Genomic DNA, 22,420 nt, shown 5'->3' on the forward strand with positions numbered 1-22,420 from the left:
CAGATAACAAATGGTTCTCCTTGAGGAGTGTGTAGCTGCCCTGTATACAAAGAACAAAGTGCTTCTGGCTCTGCAAGCACTCAGCAAAATGTCAGACCTTTATTGGCCATTCCATAAGAAACACTTGCATTTTATCTGAACCAAGAGACAAAAAGGCAATCGCTTTAGTAGCTAGCATGGAGGGGGATTTAATAAAGTAAAATGCTGATGGAAATAACAAGGTGGTGCTTGGAGAGAAAACTCCGCAATGAGAGCCAAGTCCAAGTAAAACCTCATTGGTCTACTGTAATATGCACTTCCTACATTGTGAATATTTAAGTTCCCAGAGAAAGGATAGACTGGGAGGAATTCAAATCAGAGTTAAGCAATTTTGTGTTGTGACATTGCTTTTCTTGTGTGTGCTATTAAATCCTTGATGTGGGAGTAGGGAATGTGAGTGTGCATGTGTGGGTGGGTGTAAAAGGAAGGTAATGGGCCTTGAGCTCATTTGTCCTGGCCTGGTCCTGCTGCTGTTTCGAATCTGTCCTCCCACCTCCCGCGTCCCGGCCGGGAATGTCTGCTTGTTCTTCACAGATGAGGCCAGTGACTCAGCACCCTATTTCACTTTCACACGGATCACAGCAAGCACACGCATATGCATGTCCAAGTCAGAAGCCTGAACCTAAGAGACACTAGATTTACGTTAGTATTTTGTCAACCATTAAACTTGATCCGCATGCCCTGCCATGTGCTCTACCCTAATATCTTCACCTTCTTCTTACCCTGTGGCCGTCTCCCACACTGCTAAAGTCCTCAACTAGCTCTTACTTTGAAAGTCAGAGGTCTTATCGACTCTTAAACGGCACTTCCTGGCCCGCTTCTCGGCAAATAGCCGCAGCGGTGCTGTGTGTCCGGCTCTTTATTTACAGTGCCTATAAAACGCCTCTACAGCAGGAACTCTTCCAGACATTGCTATCTCTCCCGTCTGCCACCCCCTGCCCTCAGCAGCACCGCTGGCACAGGAGTGATGGGATCAGAGGTGGGCCCCTTTTTGAAAATAATAACTTTGATAATAAAAGAGGCTTTATAAATGATTAATTGCCCTAAAGTAGAATAACGCCTCAAGGAGGCCTGCCAGGTAGTGGCACTTCTGTGATACCTGTGGTGGTGGTGGTGTTGTGTAACTGTGTATTGGTGGGATGTCTGCATGTTTACTGACATTGCTCCACCCCTACCGATGAAATATCTCTTAAATCTGTTTTCTCCATAGCATCATGGCCTGTGTGGATCTATTGTTGTTTTCAGGCTCCCTGCCAAGCCAGGACAAGCCAGTTGGACTAATTTGTTTAGGATTAGAATCTCTTATCCCTATCATGTCCACTGTATAAACAGCTGGGTGAAGTGGGCGGGTTGCTTCAGCTGACCTCCAAGCCAATTTTATTTGCATAGCACTTCTGCAAAAAAAAAAACCCAACAAATTCTCAGAAATCCCATTCACCCTGCCATCCCGCTTCAATCGTGAGAGAGTGGCTGACCACGAAGCCGCTCTGCAAACACAGGCTGTCAACTTCAGTGGGACGACCACCATACGCACACACAATCACACACACAGAGGCTCACATATGCTCAGCGACACACACTCCCACACACTCTCTGCTGCTCTTTCACTCTCAAAGTTTCTCACAGTTTCTCACACCCTTATCTTCACATCAAGTCCAAACTCTCACCCCCTTACCCCTCCTCAGGATGTTGCTCTGTAGTGCAGACAATCTTTCTCACTTTCTTCCTCCATCCATTCTTTCAACTGCTTCTCCCGATCCCTTTCCACTTCTCCCACCCCCGCACTGACCACATCCACTAAACTCACTCCACAGGCACGTAGAGTGGAGAGCGTCGGAGGCGTGCGCTGCTGGCACTTTCCCCCACCCCTGCACTGGGCAAGGCTCCAGGACTAGACCGCCTGCATGGTCTCTCTCTCTCACCCGTGCTTCAGTATGCTTCTGATCAGCCTCCTATTAGAGTCAGCCCCTCTTCCCCAGCCCCTCCATTCAACCACCCACTAACCCAAAAAGACAACGTTGGGGAAGGAGTTTATGAAGTAACTACAACAACAACAGCAAAAAAACCCTTTCTGTTACAGTTAGTTCCGAAATAAGGAGGAATTTGGCTACCAGTTGCGCTAATGTTTTCAAGATGACTGACTGTTTGAAGGAAATCCCCCCTTCTTTAGTAGCCATTTGAAATTCTTTCTGTGTTTTATTGTGAGGAAGTAGGTGCTGGGTTAGTCAGCGGCCCTCCAGGGTAGCGTGTGCAGTCTGTCTGAGGCTGCCGGTATGTTCAGTTACCCAATCCAATCCAGCTTCCCTGCGTTACCAGAAAGGGTCAAAAACGTACGTGTGAGCGAATATGTGTGCGGAGAGTCTGGCTGGCTTCTTTGGCGTCTGAATTTCTAGGCAGAACATGGAACTTCATCGGTAGGAAAGTTTGACGAGAAAGACACTGATGTGGGAGTAACCTATACCGACAGACACCCTGCTCAATATGTTTTCACTTGGTAAGTTAACATTGAAATGTCTATTTCTTGATCAATTCTGTCGTCGGTCTTTGCTCTCTGCTTTCCTTATATTAGTCCGAGCCAAACCATGGACATTCAGAGCTTAGTTCATACAAACACAGAAACTCTTAATGGCTTCAAGAAGAACAATCTGTAATCCCATTCTGATATGTTCTGAAAACATGCTCTGATGTCTTGTCTTGCTGTGTCACAGAGCTAAAGCAATGTCAGCAACAGCTACTTCAACCAGCCGATTGATCTTATACAGCTCTTGGAAAAGAAACTGTTTTCTCTTTGATCACATGACTAATACTGCCGTTTTAATTATTTTGGGTATAAGTGTGTGTTTTGTCACAGGTCACGACAGAGCTTATATATTAGCGTTCAGCTAAAGAGCCTGGCTGCCACATGGCACTGAGTGCTGACTGTGCACCCTCAACCAGCCTGTGCTCACTCACACTTTCTGTGATGGGAGGTCTTATAGACTACTGGTGTATGTCTTGTGTTTCTCTCTCCTGGCATTTCTTCTTCTTCTTTCCTTCTCATCCTCTCTGGCGCTTGCTGATCACTGAGCTGTAGAGAACAGGTTGATGCAGTCACACCTGCAATTTTCTCTCTGTCTCTCTCTTTCTCTTGTCACCATCATTCTCATCTATGGCTGTCTGTCTGGTGTCCTTGTCTAGACGACATGTCCATCCGTCCCTTCAGGCTGCCGTCTGCAGATAAGACGGAGAGCCGCGGACTACCTTGGCTCATTTTTCAAGAGCAGACAGGGAAATATGATGCATGGTGAAGTAATTTCGCTTTATCTTCTCTTAGACAATAGGCAAAGTCGTAGATCTGTGCTTTTGCGGATGTGTTCGCTTGCATTCCAAAGCGCCTAAGTGCATGAGGAGAGGTGTCTATTTCTCCAGTCGGAAAATTTTGATCTGATTCCCAGCATTCAAAAGAACAACGTGTTGTGGGCGTTAGCTTGTTTTCTTCTCAGCTTTTTTTCCTCCATCATTACTTGGCCCACTCTTAGACGAATCCCTTTACGTCCTATTATTGTTTAATTCCTTGTTAAGACACCAAAATACCACTCGCCATTGATTTGTATTAATGGGCAGGGATGCTCAGCGGGGCAAAGATTATAACACCTCCCTCCCCTGCAGCCTAACAGTTGAAACCAGATTAAAGTACGGAGAAAGGTATATGTGTGTTGATTTGTGTTTACGAGCTGCACAGGATGTTGGGTGGGGTTTCAAGGTAGGTTTGGAGGGCTACTGTTGCTGAGCAGCACAATGACCAACTGCATCTGCCCACTGCTGTAGTAATGGGCAGCATTCAGCCTCCTTGCCTCGAGCGCTGTTTTTCTATTGTTCCCATGACAACTGGGCCTTCATTTTCCCTGCTCCGCCTCCCCGCCTGCTGCTCACTCAGTGCCGTCCACAGGGGCCTCTGCCTGGGCCCACATTACAGAGTGTGCATACATGTGTGTTTTGGTCGTGGTGCACAAATTGGACTCCACACACCCACGCTGGAGTGTGGGTGGAGTAGCACTAGTTAACACCTCCACCTTCTGAGGTTCTGGTTTACTTGTGTGTGTTTTTTTTTTGTTTGTTCATTTGAACAAAACTGTGTGAGTGAGGGTGTCATGGTGGGATATTTACGTGTCTGGAGGGAGGTGAGGTTCCTCCATCCCAATGCTCCCCTCTTTCTCCTTTAATTCTCTAACAAGATTAATCTCCATCTCTGTTAGTGATCGGCGCCGATTAGGATGAACTGGATTGTATTTTCTTGAAGAGCCTACACAAGTGCACTGCTGGCACCACTTAAGAACTGGAGAAAAATAAACAAGTTTTTTTTCCCACAACGTAGGCAGAAAAACACACTAGTTTTACAGGGAGCTGGCCTGGCAGTGGCAGGCTCCCTAGATCTATGACACTATTTAATAAGCTGCTAAATAAACAGTTATGGTGAGTCCAGCACTGGTGCTGCTGTGCCTCAGATTTTGCCCCACTTCTTCTGCTCTGCTTTGGTTGGCAACCAAACTGAAACTACCCCGACACTAAGGCAGACCAGCCCACTTTAATAACCTGTGTGCATTCACCTCTGATTCATTAGCCTTTACATGGGTTTAGGGAGGGCTTCATATAAATAGTATGACTCTTACTTGTGTCATTAGATTCAGCTGTGGTATGAGAATGCTATGGTATTCTTGCAATACCATCACAGTATATTTCTCAGCACGAGGCAAGAAGCAGATATAACACAGACGGAGGGGTTCTTTCCTGAGTGACAAGCTGTGGAGTCAGCAAGACCCCAAGTGACAGAGGTGAAGGCCACTGCATTATTACTCGGCACTTTTGCTCAGATTGCACCAATGGTCCAACCCCTCTCCTAGTACGGATCCTGTACCTAAGCTGGATTAATGAGAGGTCTGATCTGGTTGTGTTGAGGTTATGAGCTTCTTGTTTTACCTTCCTTCGGTTTTCCTTCAATCCCGTCTTCCCCTACCATCAGCTTAAACTTCAAAGATCCCTTGCCTGACACCTAGACTTTTTATGTATTGTCCCTCTCCTCTCCTTCCTGGCAGACACTCCTCACTTGGTGTGTGAAGAGGGCCTTCGCAGCCTCTCTCTGTCACTCCCTATGTCTCTCTCACCCTTTCTCTTGCTCTCTCTGGGGCAAGGCTGTTAATAATGCAGGAGGATTAGCTGATTTATGAGCGCCGGAGGCGCTGAGGAAAGCTGGGGTTCCTTGGGGCGACAGGCAGAAAGGGAGGGCCGAGGAGTGTGCAGTGTGGAGGGCGGTGCCATACAGGAGCCCTGGGTGTCTGGATGATGGAGCCTAGCAAACATGTTCACCCCCCCCCCCCCCCCCCCCCCCACTGCCCCTGATACCCACTTTGAGCTCCACAGAGCTGTGCCAGGAGCGCAGTGCAGGGTCAAGGGTGATAGGAGGTTGCAACCTCGCAGAAAGGAAGGGCTGAAAAGGAGAAAAATGTGGATACTGTGGTAGCCATTAAGGTACTTCTAGCCAACATGTTCAATGGTTGCTATAGCACCCATTCCTACAAGCCTGCCTCCAAAGATGTTTTAAGTCTTCCTCATTATATGTCTGTGTGCTTCATCCTGCAAAAAATTGTGATGACAGAGGAAATGGTTGGATTCAGTTTGTTTGTCTTTTGCATCAGAAAAAATCTGGTTTACTTTGAGTTAATTTTGCTGACTTACAGTTAAACCATTTTAATACATGTTTTCTGTTGTACAAAGGACACAAATAAAAATAGGCTGTGGCTCAGTGGTAGAGTTGTCGTCTCTCAATCGGAAGGTTTGGCAGTTCGGTCACATGTCGAAGTGTCCTTGGGCAAGACACTGAACCCCAAATTGCTCCCTGTGGCATAGCCATCGGGTATGAATGTATAGATCGTTAACTCTCAGATGTACGTCGCTTTGGACAAAAAGCGTCTGCTAAATGAAATTGTAACACTGTAACATTGTAAAACAATTACCAACACTGAAACCAGGGATATGTAACATATTGCTTTTTAGATTTTTTTTAGGGGTCTTTTTCTTACAGTAATAAATGTGTTAGTTAAACTCTTAAGAGACTGTTATTGTTTTTCCCCGAGTTTGTGATTGACTGTCAGTAAACACATACACACTCAGACACACACACACACACACGGCTGGTTTTAAGGTTGTTTTCGAGGAAGAGCTCTGTAAGGTCAGGGATTGTTGGGGATTTCCACCTGTCTGGGGCTCTGGAGCAAAGAGTGACAGAGCTGCGCCTGTGTGTGAGAATGCGTGTCCAATGCCTATTTTTATGTGGGAAGTGTGTGTGTGTGTGTGTGTGTGTGTGTGTGTGTGTGTGTGTGTGTGTGTGTGTGTGTGTGTGTGTGTGTGTGTGTGTGTGTGTGTGTGTGTGTGTGTGTGTGTGTGTGTGTGTGTGCCTCTGCATGCTCCTGTGCTCTGGCCCATGAGCCATAGGCTTTTTCGGTGCAGGAGCGAGCGGCAGACTGATGGGTTTATTCCTGCTGTCTGCCCAGAGGATGTGCTCACTCACTGCCTGGCTGATTAAGACTTCCACACAATTGTTCTCACACTCCCAGAAAAAAAAAAAGATCGATTCATGTTTGCACTGATTCACGCTTAAAGAAAATCAAATCACACAGCGTTGCCTGTTAGATCAGCTCGTCATGAGGGGCTGTTAATTAATTTTTACCCTGTCGCTCTCCCCTTTCTTTTCACAATTGCCACGCGATGTATGCTAGACCAATGTGTGTGTTTGTGCATGTATGTGCATGTATGTGCATGTGTGCTCTCATCCAGGCATTTTCATACATATGCATGAGGCTTCACAGCAGTGTGACTTGGGGGAAATGAATGTGCAAAGAGCCGGGGACCCGGGCCCCTCGCTCAAGTGCACTGGCGGGCGCGTAATGGGAATGTAATTTAAGCAGTGGTTAATCAGTGTGTTTTCTCCGACTTGCCCAGCAATGCATAATAGACAATCAGCCCCCAGTCACACGGGCGTTGCTACGAATGGTCAATTACTCATCATAGTCTTGTTAAACACACAGTTCAGCCAGCCAGGGACAGATTGCTCTGCTGGTGCCATCATTATGGTAAAGAACAAAGCAATGCTATGTGTCAGAGAGGAAGAAGAGAGAGGAGCGACAGAGGGAAGAGGCATGCATGTAGTGTGTCTCTGCTCATCGATATGGGACAGAAGGAGGAAAAGGAGGAAAGGGCCACTGTGACAAAGCAGAGAGAGGAAGGAAAAAGGAGTTAAATGTCACAATGGAACCAAAAAGAAAGTATGAGAACAGGATTGTCAGAGTCACGCAGAGAGATCGGAAGAATGAAAGGAAGAGAGAAAGAGAGGACGTGAAATGGAGCAGAGCAATGAGAGAGATTGAGGGCATGAAAGTGAGAGATGGAGAGCATAAGATAATGGAGGGAGGGAGAGAAATTGAGAAAGGGACACTGGGGAGCAGGAGCAAAAGTGTGTGAGAGCGAGAGGGAGAGAGCCTGAGAAAGTGTGTACTCAGCTGTGAGATGAGACCTCTGTCTGCCCATGGGGAGAGGTGGTGTGAGGGGAGAGAAGACGAGGGGAGAGGGCTCTGCTGTCAGTGAGGGGGAGGAGAGTCACTTTCCCATCACACACATACACCCACATTCACCCTCTCCCCAAGGCTCCGATCAACTCTGCTTAATAATTCCACCTAGATGGCCAGTGGACTCCATCCTTTTACATCTAGATCTCATTTTCTTTGTTTTTGGTCACACTGTACATGCACTCCTCTAATTCTAACCATGTTTTCTCTCCTTAACTTTGTCCCCTGTGGGCATGCAGGCAGTGGATTGATGGGCAATTCCTCCGCCTCCTTCATGGGGACCTTTCTGGCCAGTAGTCTGGGTACCCCCCCTTCCCACCCGTCTCACCCTTCCCGGCCGCCCTCCTCGCCCTCCTCACCTTCCTTCCGGGGTGGACCCCACTCCAGCGCCTCGCAAATCTGGTTTCCCCATTCGCATGAAGGTATCTCAAGTCACACACACACTCCCACAGCCTCACCCCATCAGCAGACCACATCATCTGTATTGGGAGATATTCTTGTCATGGAAGTATCGGGGACAGAGCTTTGCAGGGTGTATTGTTACTGATATTGTGTATTTTTAGGCCGTGTTAGGTTTCCACCAAAGCACGGCTTGTAATCATCTAGAGAGAGCCAGGCTCCCACCCTTTTATTTATGCGCCGAAACAGTCCCAGGACCAGCATGTTTAGGACTGAGCTTGGTGCCACGGTTTCTGGATAGGGACACTGGGTCAAAAGTTCAGCCAAGGAATCTTGCGGTATTCCAGTCACGTCAGCAGGAATGTCACTCAGGACTTTCTGAAGCAGCACGCGCAAAACGCCAAGCCAGTAAAAAGTTGCAGTGATTGCAAAGCTTTCAGCTGGTGTCTACATCTCAGTTTAATAGGGTGGTTCCCACCCAACGCTCAGCTATACAAAACCCTTGCTGTACACACAGACGCCGGTGCACAGTCAGGAAAATACAAAAACACACACATACATACAGTTCAGCACCTCACATTTCTGCTTAGATATAGCCGGGAAGTCAGACAAGGATAAAGGAGAGAGATTAATCTGCTTGGGTATTTCGGGAATTCTAATGCTAAGGATGACAGATAAATGCAAGAGCCCCCTCCCCACGCACATATATATTAATGCAAGGTCTGCATTCCTGGGGCTTTACTTCTGTCACTTTTGGATTTACATGTTCGTAATCTTTTACTAATTACATGACGCGATGGCCACCTAATGCCATCGAGTGAACCGCAGTCTTTGGAGGTAATTGACTCTTGTCATTTCAGCCCTCTTGTAGTCATTTATTTATTTTCTAAGAATAGCCCAGCTGTTAGTCCATGGGGGTACGCCGGTGGGGAGTGTTTGTTATTTGTGGTCACTGATCATCCGCGCCCCAGTTGCGTGATGTGTGGCTGGGTCTGATTGGGTGCAGTACAGCTGAGATGCTGTCTGTTTTTTTTTAGTGTGTTAAGGCATTGAATGCCTCCCAGCGCCTTCCTCGCTTCCCCTCCACTCCTCTCTCCCCCCACCTCGCTCTAATGTCCTGGCCACCAGGGGTTGATTCAGGAGACAGCTGCTACAGTGGTGAGAGTAGGTGAAAATCCAGACTTCTTTCAATGAACAACAGGACACCAAAAATAAACCTGAATGAGATACCAACTGTAGCGTTAGCCCAGTCTGAAGCGTTTACCCTAAAAAGTAATTTTTAAGCATGAGCGTTTCTTTTACCTTATATTGTCAGGGTTTCATTGTCAAAGATTTTCTTCTTGTGGAAAAGTAGAATAATATTAATAAGAGTGATGATGATAATGCCAAGCCTAATAAAAGTAATGGAGGTGATTATGACTGGGATTATTACTCAGTTGGCAATGGAGGCCATTATCTCTATTGCAGTTTAATTGCATATAACGCACTAAGAGCATGATTGAATCCAGACTGTTCATCAACCACATTCAGCTGTTCCCTCCTCAAGATAATTGCATATTGTCTTTTTCCTGTTTTGCATAAAAAGCAAGTCATCAAAATGAGCGGCACAATTACCCAGACTCTCGCCTGCTCTCTCCGGGTGTCAGCAGAACCCCACCAGCAGCAGAGCAGGCGCTGAATTGTGCGTGTAAGTGTCAGCGCATTAGTGTGTAGCTTGTAACCTTAAAGATATTCTCTGGATTTTTTTTTTGCAAGAGTGTTTTTAAAGTGGCTGCATGCAAATCGTGCATTCAAACTATTGTTTGATCCTCATGTCTCTGGCATATACCTGTCATGGTGCAGGATGTCTCTTTCTCTGTCTCTGGCGCGATTTCCAGAAGAAGCCAGAATAAACCATTTATTGAGCGATAGATGATAATAGTCTCATTAGTTGCTTTGGACATGTTCAGGCTGCCAGTCCAAATCCAGTTTTGGCCGATCTAGATTGTATCAAGATTGATTTCAGAAATGTCTGGACAGCAAAGAACAACAACAACAAGAACAACAAAAACACAGCTTTTTTTCAAATGTATCACAAATGACATTTGGAGGCTGTTTGACATCATTCAAATCAGATTTCCACAGATGCGCCTTTCTTCAGTCATCCTGCTACTGAAGCTTAGCGTCAAAGTGTCATTTGTATTTTTGCATATTTAACCCTACTGAACCCCAAACAGATTTTTGATTGTTTTTATTTTTTCTTTATTGACTTAACTTTATTAGGCAAGCCAATAAAGAAAAAATATATTGTCTATACAATTATAAACACAGGCTTTTGAATTTGTATTTCTGTGGGGTTGCCGCTGGGGATTAAATGAAAACAAATAAATGCACCTAATTGCAGAGAACATCAAGTCTCCCCTGTAGTTGAATTGATATCATGCCTGCTCTTATTGTAGTGGCCCACTGGCAGATGCAGAAATAACACAATACAGTGCTTTTTAAAATGTACACATTCACTGATATATACAATGCAATACTTATTTGTATGTAACATTTTCTTTCAAATAAAACTGTAATAATTATACAACTTTCCCTGAGACAATCCTGACAACAGCTACAACTAGGGCAAATTTGACCTATTTCACAGAACAAATACTTAAAACGAAATCAACCGTGCTGTTGGTTTCAGAAACTTTGGAAGAACTGCCATCCACAGACATCTTGCACACTTCTTCACGCTTCACGAAAGAGGCGTGGTGCAGGCAGCGGGCACGCACACTCGCGCCGAGTTAACGTTGTAGCATTACGTGAAGTTTTTTTATGGAATCATCGAGCATTTAGGCTAAATTAAAGCGTTGTTTTATTGCCGGAAAATATGGGCAGAAATATGACATATCTGCCGATGTCGATATGTCATTTTCGAGCCATAATCTGCAGATACCGATAATATCGTGCATCCCTAAACAAATGTAATAAAAACTACAAAGTCTGTGCAAAATATTCGGTTCAATGTGAATTTTGATCAAATTCTGCTCCTTTGGACCAAGATGACTTTGGCAAAGGAAGTCAGAAAATGTCATCGAGAAACTCTTATGTTGGCTTAAAGGTTTATTGTGTTGGGGAGAGGAAAGTGTACTGTATACTGTCTTGCAAACGCTGACATATTCTCAGAAGGTGACAGTGCCAAACCATTAGCGGTTTCCATGATGTCAGAGGGAAGCAAGGATTAAAAAGGTTCTTTTATGCTTTAGATTCGCTCCTCAGATTGATTGCCAGATACAGTAAGAGCCATTGTGTCTACCACACATGGGATTGTCTGTTCATTCTTTGAGGGGCACCCTGGACTCACTGACACAGAGTGAGAGAGAGGGTCGGCAGTATGTGACAGGGACTGATGCAGTGTGGTGACCGTTTTAATAAATGTAATGTAAAATGTTTTTCATCAACACTTGGAGAATGGATTGGGTCCTTTGAGCTTTCAAATGATTTATTTTCATGTTTGAGAGTGATTGAATAAACCCGTCTGAATCAACTGAGAGGAAAAATTAAAAAAGAAAAATGGACCATAAAAAAAAAAAGCGTACCTCCTTACAGGCCCGAGGCCAACTGGCTGTGGTCCAAATGACTTCTTACGTTATGCCAAAAACAATCGCAGTCTCATATTTCTGTCAACACATATAGACACACGTGCATGCGCACACACAATTGCCTGCACACACCTGTCTAATCCACTTCTGTTTGATACGCCTTTCCAAGCCTATCTTCAGTTGTCCATCTTTCCTTCTGTTTGCAGTTGCTAGCTTTTCCTTTGGTGGGATTTAAGCTGCACCCCCCACCTCTCCTCTCTTCCATACTGCTGCCTCTTTCATTCTCTCTCCCTCTCTCTGCCTCTCGTGCCAGCCTGCATCCCTTCCTTTCAATTAGTCAAACCTAAAGAGATCCAGCACAGTACTGCCCCTCCTCCGCCAAACCCCTCCTCCTCCTCTTCTGTGTCTTGATGGTTCTGTCACTTTTTCTCAATTAGCGGACCTGACAGGCAGCTAAGCCTACTCCTCCTCTCCTCTTGGTCTTGCTTTGCCATGTTCTCTCTCTGTCCCTCTATCTTTAAAATGTTACAGCCATTTCTCTTGAGAGAATATAATTCAGCATTTATGTAATTTAGCATTTAGCAAAATTGAGGAAACCCTCATCAGCAATTGTATGGGGTTGTATTTTTACAGAAGGTTTAGGAGAGGATAGGAATGAATGGTTCTGGGCTAGGGCAAAACAAAATACTGTCATCTGCCTTTAATTCAGCAGGCTTAATTCGCCTCTGCCTCTAGGTGCTGTTCTATATCCAGCCCCCTTCTTTGTCCTCCCTGTCGGCTTGCTTCTCTTAACCCACCATGCTGAGAGAAATACCTCCAGAACTTCTAGAAATCCCTCCCTGGGATGCGGCTCTGTTTGTTCTGCCTCTTGCCCCTGCTCTGCCTGTGGAAAAGAGGGCATGCGCTGCAAACTCCCCTCTGTCATTCACTTGCCAAAGCGGACTTGTTTATGTGTGTGTGTGTGTGAGTGTGTTGAGGGAGAAAAAGGGAGCGAGGCTGCTGTGCAGTCAGCAGACTGCACTAAGACCCTGCTCACGTCGCCTGCAGCAGGAGCAGCGGCAGCAGCTTCCCTTGTCCTGGCCAGATTAATGGCTGAATGGGCTCTGCCGTGCCCAGCAGTCCCCCTCTTGCCGCCCCAATGGAGGGCATGCTGAAACTGAGCGGGCTGGCATTATCGGGCACAGCCAGACCACGCTGTGAAAAGGGATTACGCCGTCAATCGTCACGCTCACAAACAACATGCTGCCGCAGAAAAAAAGCCCCTCTACCAGCTTGGATAAAGACTGCCAAACAGCTCTGTGCTTCTCTCCCTCCCGAAATCAGAGAAGAACGTCTTGCTTAAACAAAGGATCCCCCCTTCTCCCACTGTAGATGAATTGGCATAAATATGTGTGCTTATTAATCATGACAGCAAAAAAAAAGAGACTGAGACAAAAGGGAAGAGAGGGAACAGAGTAATAAAGGTAAAAAAAAATTGGTGAAACCAGGAAAAAGAGAAAAAAGTCCAGGGTATGTAATTATCACCCCATTGCCCTCCTCAGAAAGAAGCACCTCCTGTGTTATTGCAGGGCTGTTTGCCCTTTCTGTGCATTTCATTAATTAAGATGGGAGCATGCGGAGGCCGCTCTGAGACGGGGTCATTAAGCCCACCACAACACTCCTCCCTCCCCAGAACTGGCTCGCAGCACTGGCCCCATTGTTCCACCAGCAAAAAGTGAGATATTCAATAATCTGAGCTCCTGTTATAACCGCAGCACTATGCGGGCAAAAACACACACACACACACACACACACATACACTCACACACACACACACACACACTCACAAGGCCAAATGAAATGCATCTGCGCTTTCCTGGATAAGGTTGCATGCTTGCCAACACAAATACGCCTGTCTTTCATTTAGCTTGTAAAGCCATGTTTTCCTCTCTTTATCCCCCACCTCCTTCCTTCACTCTGTCTGTGAGTTGTGTTTGAAAGTGAGGCTAGAGGGTGAGACAGGTGCAAAAGCAGGGGAAAGGAGACATGAACCACCTGGACTCTGTCGATGACTCAGAGGTCACTGAGATGCTAGAATGTCGTGCTGATGGACAGACTACTGTCTTTAATACGGTGGCGGAAAAGAAGCACTAAGGCAAAATAAAACATGCTTGTTTCTTCTTCTACTCCTCTTTTTCATCTTTCATTTCTTTTCTATTTTGTTTTTATATTTTCTGAAACCAAATTACATCATATGGTCAGTAGAGAATATTCAATGTAGTTATACATAACTATTGTTGGCAAAGACTTTTATCATGAGCCCCATCTGCTGCATTTTTGTAATTTACAGCGCTTTAGTTTTATAATTTAATGTCTTTCTTGCAATCGTGTAAAATAATTAATTACACAATATTAGAGCTATAGAGCTAATTAGAGCTAATTCAATCCTAATTAATTTGTTTTGATGTTGTAGTTCTCTTCTTGCACGAGAAGTGGGTTGTCATAGTGATGCTGTTTCTTTGTCCTAATATTGCGATGGGCTTTCATCTCAATCCATGTTCTCTCTCCTCCCTCCACCTTCAAAGTCCTTTGTGTTTTTGAATGTCCCACTGCAAAATGAGTTTTGTGTTTGGTCGTGGTATAAATATCCTCCAGATGGACTTGATGTAATAAGCCCAGGTGTACTGGCTTACAGGCCCAACATCCAAATGACCTTTTACCCCTGATGTAGGTCAGTCAAGGTTAGCCGCTCAGCTCTTTCTTCATGGTAAACAAGCTTCAAATCTGTTCTTATCACCCCATTCAGATGGATAGAGGTGCCACTGCCAGTGGTGAGAGAGAGATAAAGAAAGAGCCATATGTTTCGAAGACAAATTTCATACATTACAGCAATCCCCAGGCTTGTCTTGTATTGTTTGCATTCTTAACTCAGGCAGGAAAAGCAAACATGACAGGCAGAGCCAGTACTTATTTGCGTATGAACACCACCAGCTGCATTGGACCTGAAGGATTATGCTGGGTTAGTCTGGATAACTGCATCTTGGTGGTTATTGTCCTGTCTTATCAGTTATCTCCCTCTCTCTCTGCTATTCATCTCAGCAGCTCCAGGGTATCCCCGATTCTCAGGGAGCTTGGCCCACACTTTCCTTCCCATGAGCCACTTGGATCACCATGCCAACAGTGGAGTTCTTTATGGGCAGCACCGTTTCTATGACACCCAAAAAGGTGAGTCGCGGTGATTAAAATTTAATCAAAAATAAATAAGACATTTAATCCAAATTATACAACATAGTATGGTGTAATTTGATGTGGGATGTCAATATAAAGATGCCTGGGGATATTATCATGTGAGATGAATAATGTAATTCTGTAATTGCCTTTCCTTTCTTGACTTATGCATTTCTTACTTGCCTGCCTTTTTCCTGTATTAGAGAACTTCTATCTTCGGAGTCTGCCGTCCCAGCCACCTCTCATCTCAGCCAATCACAGTCTGCCACCAATGTCCAGGGCAGGTTCAGGACACTCTCAGGGGTCCTGCAGCAGAGAAAGAGATGCAGGGGTAGGGACAGGTCTTCACAAGGGTCTTAAAGAGGTTACCGTGGAAAGAGGAGTGGGGCCTGTCAAGGAAAAGGAGAGGTCCAGCAGCAAGCAGGAGGCAAAGGAGAGACAGCAGCACCAACCACACCACAGCCACCAGCCACCCCAGCCCGCTCACCACCACCACCACCACCACACCCACTCCCATCAACAGCATCCACACTATCCGCAGCACCCGCTACCTTTGGAGGAGGTCAACAGTAGGGCAATGGAGAGGCACAAGGCATCACTTACAATGGAGTACAACAAGGAACACCCTCAGACTATGGGCAAGCCCCTCAGTGCCTGCTTGCACAATGGCAAGATGCAAAATGGAGATGCAGGAACTGGAGCAGGGGCTAAGGCCTCCATGTCCAGCTGTGGTGGGGAGGGCACAGCCCTTGTGGCTATGGGGGGTGGGGGTAGCAGTCAGGGTAGACATATGGGGTCCAGCGGCAGTAGTCGCTGCACCAAAGAGGGGGTTAGTGGGGAGATGAGGATCAGTGAACAACCATCAGACTGTCTGGAAAGGGGTCAAGCACCACTACACCACTCTCTATCCTACTCTGTACCTCCACCCTTACACATGGGTTCTGCTGCAGGAGGGGCACACCCCCATCCACATTCTCATTCTCACCCCCATGCTCATCCTCACCCAGGGGGCTTTCACTGTCTCCAGCTCCACCCCAGTCACCCACATCATTCCCACCATACGCACCATCACCCGGACTTCTTCTGCCCACCCCCTCCTGCTCCTCTAGCCAACCCAGCCTCACATGAGAGGGGGCCAGCCAATGTGGGGCGAGAACCTAAAGTCACAGGGGCTACATTTGTGCCCTCTGTGGCAGACCTGGGGGACAAATCAAGTGGGCCATTCCAGCTTGGTAATCCTGACTGCCAGGGGGTTGTCAGTGGAGGGGGAGGCGGAAATGCCAAGGACAAGGTAATAGAAAAGAATGGAGGCAGTGGGCACCACACTAGCTGGCACAGAAAACAGCAACAGCAGCAGCAGCAACAGCAACAACAACAGCAACAGCAACAGCAACAACAACAACAGCAACAGCAACAACAGCAGCACCCATACAGAAAGACTGAGAAGGCCCCAGACTGGATGCAGTCCCATCACCAACACCATCAACCATCACAGCTTCCTCCACCTCCACAACTACAACAGCCTCCACATCCCCAACAACAGCACCAAGTTGCCAGATCACGCAGCGCTGAGTGTATCAACAGTGGAGTGGAGATGGATGTGTTCAGGTCCTCACTGCCCCAGGGACCGAAAGCTGGTCATTCTGTCCCTCATTCTGTCAATACTTCTCCTTACAGAGACTGTTCCCATCCGGCACTCCCACCAAACTCCTCCCCACTTGGAAGTAAAAGCATGGGTCAACATGGTGGGGCTGGAGGACCCCATGGCCCGGGTCCCGGGGGTAGCTGCTCCTTACAGAGAGATGGCCAAAAAGTAGCCAGGATACGCCATCAGCAGCATGGCCGACCTGGCCCAGATGCTCCTTCTCCTGCTGAATTGAACCAAGTGGCTAGTCAGGAGATGAAAAGAAAGATGGACATGTCTCCTTATGGTTACAACAACAGCAGTGGGCAGCACCATCACCAGCAGCCCCCTGTGCCATCCTGGGCCATGAGGCCTCCACACCATATGTCGCAACCAGAGGAGGAGCAGAGGAAGTCTTACATGGATTTAGGGAACGGTGCAGGCCAACATTCCCAGCAGCAGCAGCAACAACAACCGGGAATGAACCTGCCTCCTCCTCAACCAACCCCTGTACCTCCCCTCAGTCAGCAACAGCAGCAGTCACAGCAGCAACCTGAGCCCCAAGGTCCGACTCAGGTGGAGAGCAGTGCCATGAAAAGCTTACTAAAGTACAGCAACCAGCAACAGCCACTGCTCCTTTCCCAGAAAAGTCCCTTTGGGGGGCTTGGAAGCCTCAAATCAGGTCCTGCTGGTGGAAGCTGTGCTCTGCAGGGCAACAAACAAACCCTACCTTCCAGAAAGGGCCCGGCCAATGAAAACGAACGTCCTGATTACAGTGGGCGGAACCGGGATATGGGGGAAGCAGGTCATGGGGAAAGTGAGGTGCGGCAACCGCCAGTGGGAATAGCAGTGGCGGTGGCCAGACAAAGGGAGCCAACTTGTCGTTCAGCAGACGGTCATTCCAACAGCCGACAGGGCAGGGTGCACCCCTCAGTGAAAGGTAAAAACAAAACAGGGAAATGGGAAAAAAAACTAAATAACAAAAGCAGTAATAAGACATACTGTAATTATAAGTGAATGGATGCAGAGTCCTTATTGTTTGTAACTCTCACTGGCTTTTACTACTTATAGGTGTAAATATAATTTGATTCACAGCACTCCCCCGATCCAATGGTGTAATTTTGAACTAACAGCATTACCAATGGGATGCCACTTGGCTTTCGTTTCATCAAATCCAATTTATGATACCTGAAATATAGGTGTGATGGAAGGAGTAGGCCAAAGCACTGAAAACTTCATAAGAGTACAGGCAGTAAAAAGTATGATACAAAATATAACCGCATAATAGGGCAAACTAATACACTTCCAGTAAGCAAAGTCTCTTGTGAATCATTGTAGTGTTTGTCGAAATAGTGAGAGACTTGGGAATATATCCTCGCTATAGGACACGAGGAAGAAAACTAATGGTTAAGCTAATCTTTGTCTCACAGGACCACCCCGTTCCATGTATCCCTCAGATCCCACCACGGAAGAGGAGAGGAAAAGGATGACTGGGGAACAGATAGGTCTGACGTGTTTGGACAGAGAGAGGGACACATATATCAGGTAAGCAACTGTAACGCCACCGCTTAACAGCCAATTATAATCTGTTGCTGTTAGAAACAGTCAGTTTACTGGTGCTCAATTGCTTTCTGGATTTCAGGGATAATAAGGAAAGGATGGAGTTTGCAAGAATCCATCCCTCCAACAGCTGTCACGGAGACCTCACCTCTCATCTTATGGTCCCAGGCGGGACTTCCCTCCAGTCTGGCCAATTAGGAGATCCGGCTGCACACTCAGCGCACCATCATTGGATGCCAAGAACTGGAAGCCCGTCCCTCTGGATGACGGGACACTCTTATGGTAAGAAAATACAAATAGTTTTGTGAATTAATTAATTGAATTTTTTTAGAAGAGATGGGTAAATCGATTTATTTTGTCTAAAGCAGGTATTGGTCACACAGCCCTGCATCAGAATCTACCCCCAGGTTTCTCTGCAGCTATGCCAGGTCCTCTGCAGCCAGTTCTGCCTCTGTCTCAGGACCCATCTGCCCAGCTGGTGGTTCTGCCCACCGAGCCTCCTGCCCATCCTGCCACTCACCACCTGGGTATGGCATAACCTTGGTTTCTCTTCCGTAAAGACGAGTGTTTTATTAAAGCACTTTGAGCTAAATGAGTTTGCCAAATAGACACAAGGACAGCCTCTATGTGTACATTATGTAAAATGCACATTAAGCCCTTATGCAAATGTAAACCCCATAAATTTGAAATTCACTAAATGTAGGCTATATTTCATAGGTTTGCCTACTACCGACTAGTACTTAACACAATGTTATATCAATGTTCATAAAAACATCTCATCTAAAGCTATACTGTATACCCCCCTCCCCCTCAGTTGACATGTATACACAGAAAGGGTGCAAGGTTGAGAGAAAGATTTTTCAAACTCATTGTAGACGCATTCAGTGAACAGGCTGTGACATTTAATTAGCTCACAATCTTTTACGCTACATTTCCTTCTGTGCTCTGCAGGAGTTACAGCCGAGAAAGGAAATGCATCCGCAAAAGCTTTCCCACAGGAAACATTTCAGTATCCAAGTTTATGTCTCTGAGCGAGGATTTTTTGGTGTGTCCGTGAGGAAGGGGGTGGAGGGCTGAGTCAGGGGTGAAAGAATTGGTTCCTATAGTGTAGGCCCACTACTTCCCAACCCAGATCTGCTGTAGCACCCACATAAAGTTCTACAGGACCTTAAAGCCACATGATGAGAAAGGTTGTCTACCCACAGGCATGGGAACTAAGCCTCCTGCTGGGCCCTTTTGCAGACCATGACTGTGGTTTTGGCTGAGCAGGTGGGACTTTTTCAGCAAAAAGTCCACACTGAGTGCATTTCCAGCCCACCATGTTGACCTTTGATCAACTTCTAACCATCATCATCTGTTCACATTTCATTACTGTCGCGCTGTTTTTTACGCATTCCTGTATATTCTCAAGGCAGTCCTTAAGACACAGAGAGGGGAGAGTGTGGGATTGTGCTCGGGGAGAAGTTGTTCTGTGAAGACAGAAACCAGATTCTTGGAGGAATTTGTGCAGTCACTTTAAAATGTGAAAACAATGATTTTTAAATGATCCTTAATGCTTTTCCTGTTGGGAAATGGGTGTGTGGGAGGTAGGTAATGAGAGATATGGTTAACACAATGATGTATTATAGTGTGTTACACATAGAGTTGTTGTGTATGTATCCAAAGTGTGTATGTGCATCCATGTCTGATATGTGTTCTAAAGTAGCCCCCTTTGTCACAACCCTCCTCCATTTTCTCATTAGATGTGATGGAGCAGCCAGGGCTGTGGCCCCCTGTGTATGGCGCCCGGGGCCCACCCTCCCACATGCAGCATCCTGCTGTGTACTCCCGATCCCAGTTTCTACGGCAACAGGAGCTGTACGCTCTCCAGCAGCACCAACAGCTTCAGCATCAGCATCAACATCAACATCAGCACCAGAGCCACCAGTCACAGCAGCCACAACCACACTCTCAAACCCAGCAGCAGCAGCAGCAGCAGCAGCAGCAACAGCAACAGCACAGAGCTGCACATGGCATGGACATGCAACATCATGTAACTCACAATTCCCAGGTGATTGTAAAGGCAACGTATGAGAGAAATGATGTTAGTGTGAAGAGAGTTTTATTACTGTAGATTTCCACAGATCCATCTAAAAAGAACACGAGTCAAGCAAAGTATGAGAGGCATGAGTCAGCTTAAATCCTCAAATTACCATTTAGTCTATTTTTAACTCCCCTAATATTTTTCTGGGGTATGCTTATTTTCTCACAAGGACGAAGTGAATCACTGAATATAGGTTGCAGAGCGAGTAGCTTTTTGTGTCAGTGACTAGTTTGCCAGGATCTTGGTTATTACATTGCTAATGTGGAAATTTACTTGGCTGTAAAGTGTGACGAATTCATTTTATTTTAATGCCATAGATGCAGAAGAGGCCGGATGAGCCCTCGGTTGAACTACAAGAACTCATTTCGGAACCCAGAACGCCTAAACCTGCCAAGCCCTACTCTTACAACACACCTCAGAGAAACACCTCTCCCCCTGGGGCCTGCACTGCTCACCTGTCCCCTTGTTGCCAGTCCCCCTCACTACGACCTCATCCTAAAAGCACTCCTTCTACCCCCTGCCCTGCTCCCAGCCCTGCTGCAGCAGCCCCTCACTCGCCTGCCATCAGCCCTGCCCCACCTCAGATGCCCAAAGGGAATGAATCCCAGGACAAGAGAATAGAGGGGCAGCCACCACAGAATTACCCAGAGTCTCTGGAGCCTGGTAAGAATAAGTAAATCCATCCTTTGCTGATTCCATGCAATGTAAAGAAGACAAAAGAAAAAGAACAGTAGATTTCAGGATATAGCTGCTGAAAAATGGCTGCTAGCTGAGCCTGGGCTTTCTAGTACTGTTACCTTGGTAATGTCTGAGAAACACCTCAATAGCATCCCTCGCTTCTCTGCCACCCCCACAGGCCCGCACTCTCTTCATCATCATTAATGTCTGGCTAACGGCCACCAAGCGCCAGAGAAATTGTGTCAGGTGCTCTGATAAACCAAAGGCCTGGCCCACTTCAAAAAACACACTTACACAAGGTTGCATGCGAACTCCCTCTTGCTGCTGGGATATCAAAGCAAAGTGTTTTTCCTTTTCCTTGTTTTCGCCTCTTTTGACCTCAAAGGTAGCTAGGGAGTTTACCTTATTCTTTGTTTACTTTGGCTTTTCTGCTAAAATATCCTTTTTTGGGAGTTTCTGTCAGAAGGTTTTAGCCAATATTTACAACTGATCATTCTGTTTTGTTATCTATATTTTGATCTCTCTATAGACTTGCCTCCTGGATACACCTACCCAGCTATTGCCATGGGCTACAGGAGTGGACCCTCCCCCCAGGATGTTCGACTGGCTGAGCCGGCCGACCTAGAAGCCGTCCAAGTGGAGCCTGCTGAGCATGCTCCCCAGTCTCTCTCCAACCTGGGGGACGGGCTAGACTGCCAAGCGATCGTCAGGCCCCTCCCAGAGCCACTTCCACCTAAGGAAGTGGAGCAGGAAGAGGAAGAAAGAGTTGTTGAGAGAGTTCTGGAACGGAGGGAGGAGGTGGAGGTAGCAGCGGTGACAGCAGCCAACTATGTGCCTGGAGAGAAAGAGGCGGAAGAGCAGGGGCCAGCTGAGGAAGAGGTCCTGGTTTGCCCCCCTGCTGAGAGCCCGGTGTGTGAGGCTGCTTCCTGTCCAGTCTCCCTTTCAACAGGAGAGCTGGAAAGGCCAGAGGCTGTCATCACACTGGAGGAGGAAGAGGATGGTGAGGCGGTGGGTGAGGAGAGCCAGGTGGAGCATGCTCAAAAGGTCAACATGCCTGGAGAGAAGCAGCCAGAGTTGCCCACCATCATCGAGCTTGACCCTGCTTCCCCTGCAGCCCCTGAGGTGCAGTTCCCAGCCCTGGAGGAAGTAAAAGACAGCCACCAACAGCAGCAGAATGAGACAAGCCCTGATGACTCCTCAGTGGATTTTGTGTGTCTTTCTCCTGCTTCATCTTCTGCCCCTAGCCCAAACCAGGCAACTGTTGTTGTGCCCCACAAACCTCTTGTGCCCTGCTACTGGAGTTTGGAGCTACTGATTGCTGCCGCCTTCTGCACAGATGTACCTCCATTTCCCTTATTCCCTTTTAGCGCCCCATTAGTTGCCCCATCACCGCCTAACCCCAACCAGGGTATGGAGCTTCTGAGTGAACTGGCAGATCTGGAGCTGGAACAGCAAAAGCTTACCTGTGGAAAAAAACAGGGTGAGGAACAGTGGTTCTTCCATTACTCACAGATATTAACATGCATACAGGAACACACTAATATCAGCAGAATGCACCCCTCTCTCATAGTTTACCCTCTTTTTCCTCTGCGTCCACCGAGACAAACTCCCACTCCCCCCTCAGGCCTAGCCTCTGTCGCTCTGTGTTCCCTTCAAGATACTG

The 22,420-nt window shown here is 46.8% G+C and overlaps 1 protein-coding gene across 4 annotated transcripts in view; it reads left to right on the forward strand.

Annotated features, from left to right (window-relative positions):
• The window catches only part of LOC138602717 (BAH and coiled-coil domain-containing protein 1), a 59,883-nt gene that overhangs the window by 18,869 nt on the left and 18,594 nt on the right, over nucleotides 1–22,420 (forward strand). For 2 of the 4 annotated variants that reach the window (XM_069674266.1, XM_069674267.1), the window contains exons 2-10: nucleotides 7,877–8,059; nucleotides 14,684–14,809; nucleotides 15,016–17,376; nucleotides 17,867–17,981; nucleotides 18,079–18,278; nucleotides 18,365–18,523; nucleotides 19,739–20,046; nucleotides 20,397–20,742; nucleotides 21,287–22,237. In XM_069674266.1, coding sequence (XP_069530367.1) covers nucleotides 7,877–8,059; nucleotides 14,684–14,809; nucleotides 15,016–17,376; nucleotides 17,867–17,981; nucleotides 18,079–18,278; nucleotides 18,365–18,523; nucleotides 19,739–20,046; nucleotides 20,397–20,742; nucleotides 21,287–22,237 — 4,749 coding nt within the window. Of the gene's footprint in view, nucleotides 1–7,876; nucleotides 8,060–14,683; nucleotides 14,810–15,015; nucleotides 17,377–17,866; nucleotides 17,982–18,078; nucleotides 18,279–18,361; nucleotides 18,524–19,738; nucleotides 20,047–20,396; nucleotides 20,743–21,286; nucleotides 22,238–22,420 lie in introns of all 4 variants that reach the window. The other 2 variants (XM_069674265.1, XM_069674268.1) reach the window with 2 other exon arrangements.

This window comes from Semicossyphus pulcher, unplaced genomic scaffold (assembly GCF_022749685.1).
Source record: "Semicossyphus pulcher isolate SPU_LCO1_2020_fin unplaced genomic scaffold, fSemPul1.0.p SCAF_23, whole genome shotgun sequence".
Taxonomy (NCBI): Eukaryota; Metazoa; Chordata; class Actinopteri; order Labriformes; family Labridae; genus Semicossyphus; species Semicossyphus pulcher.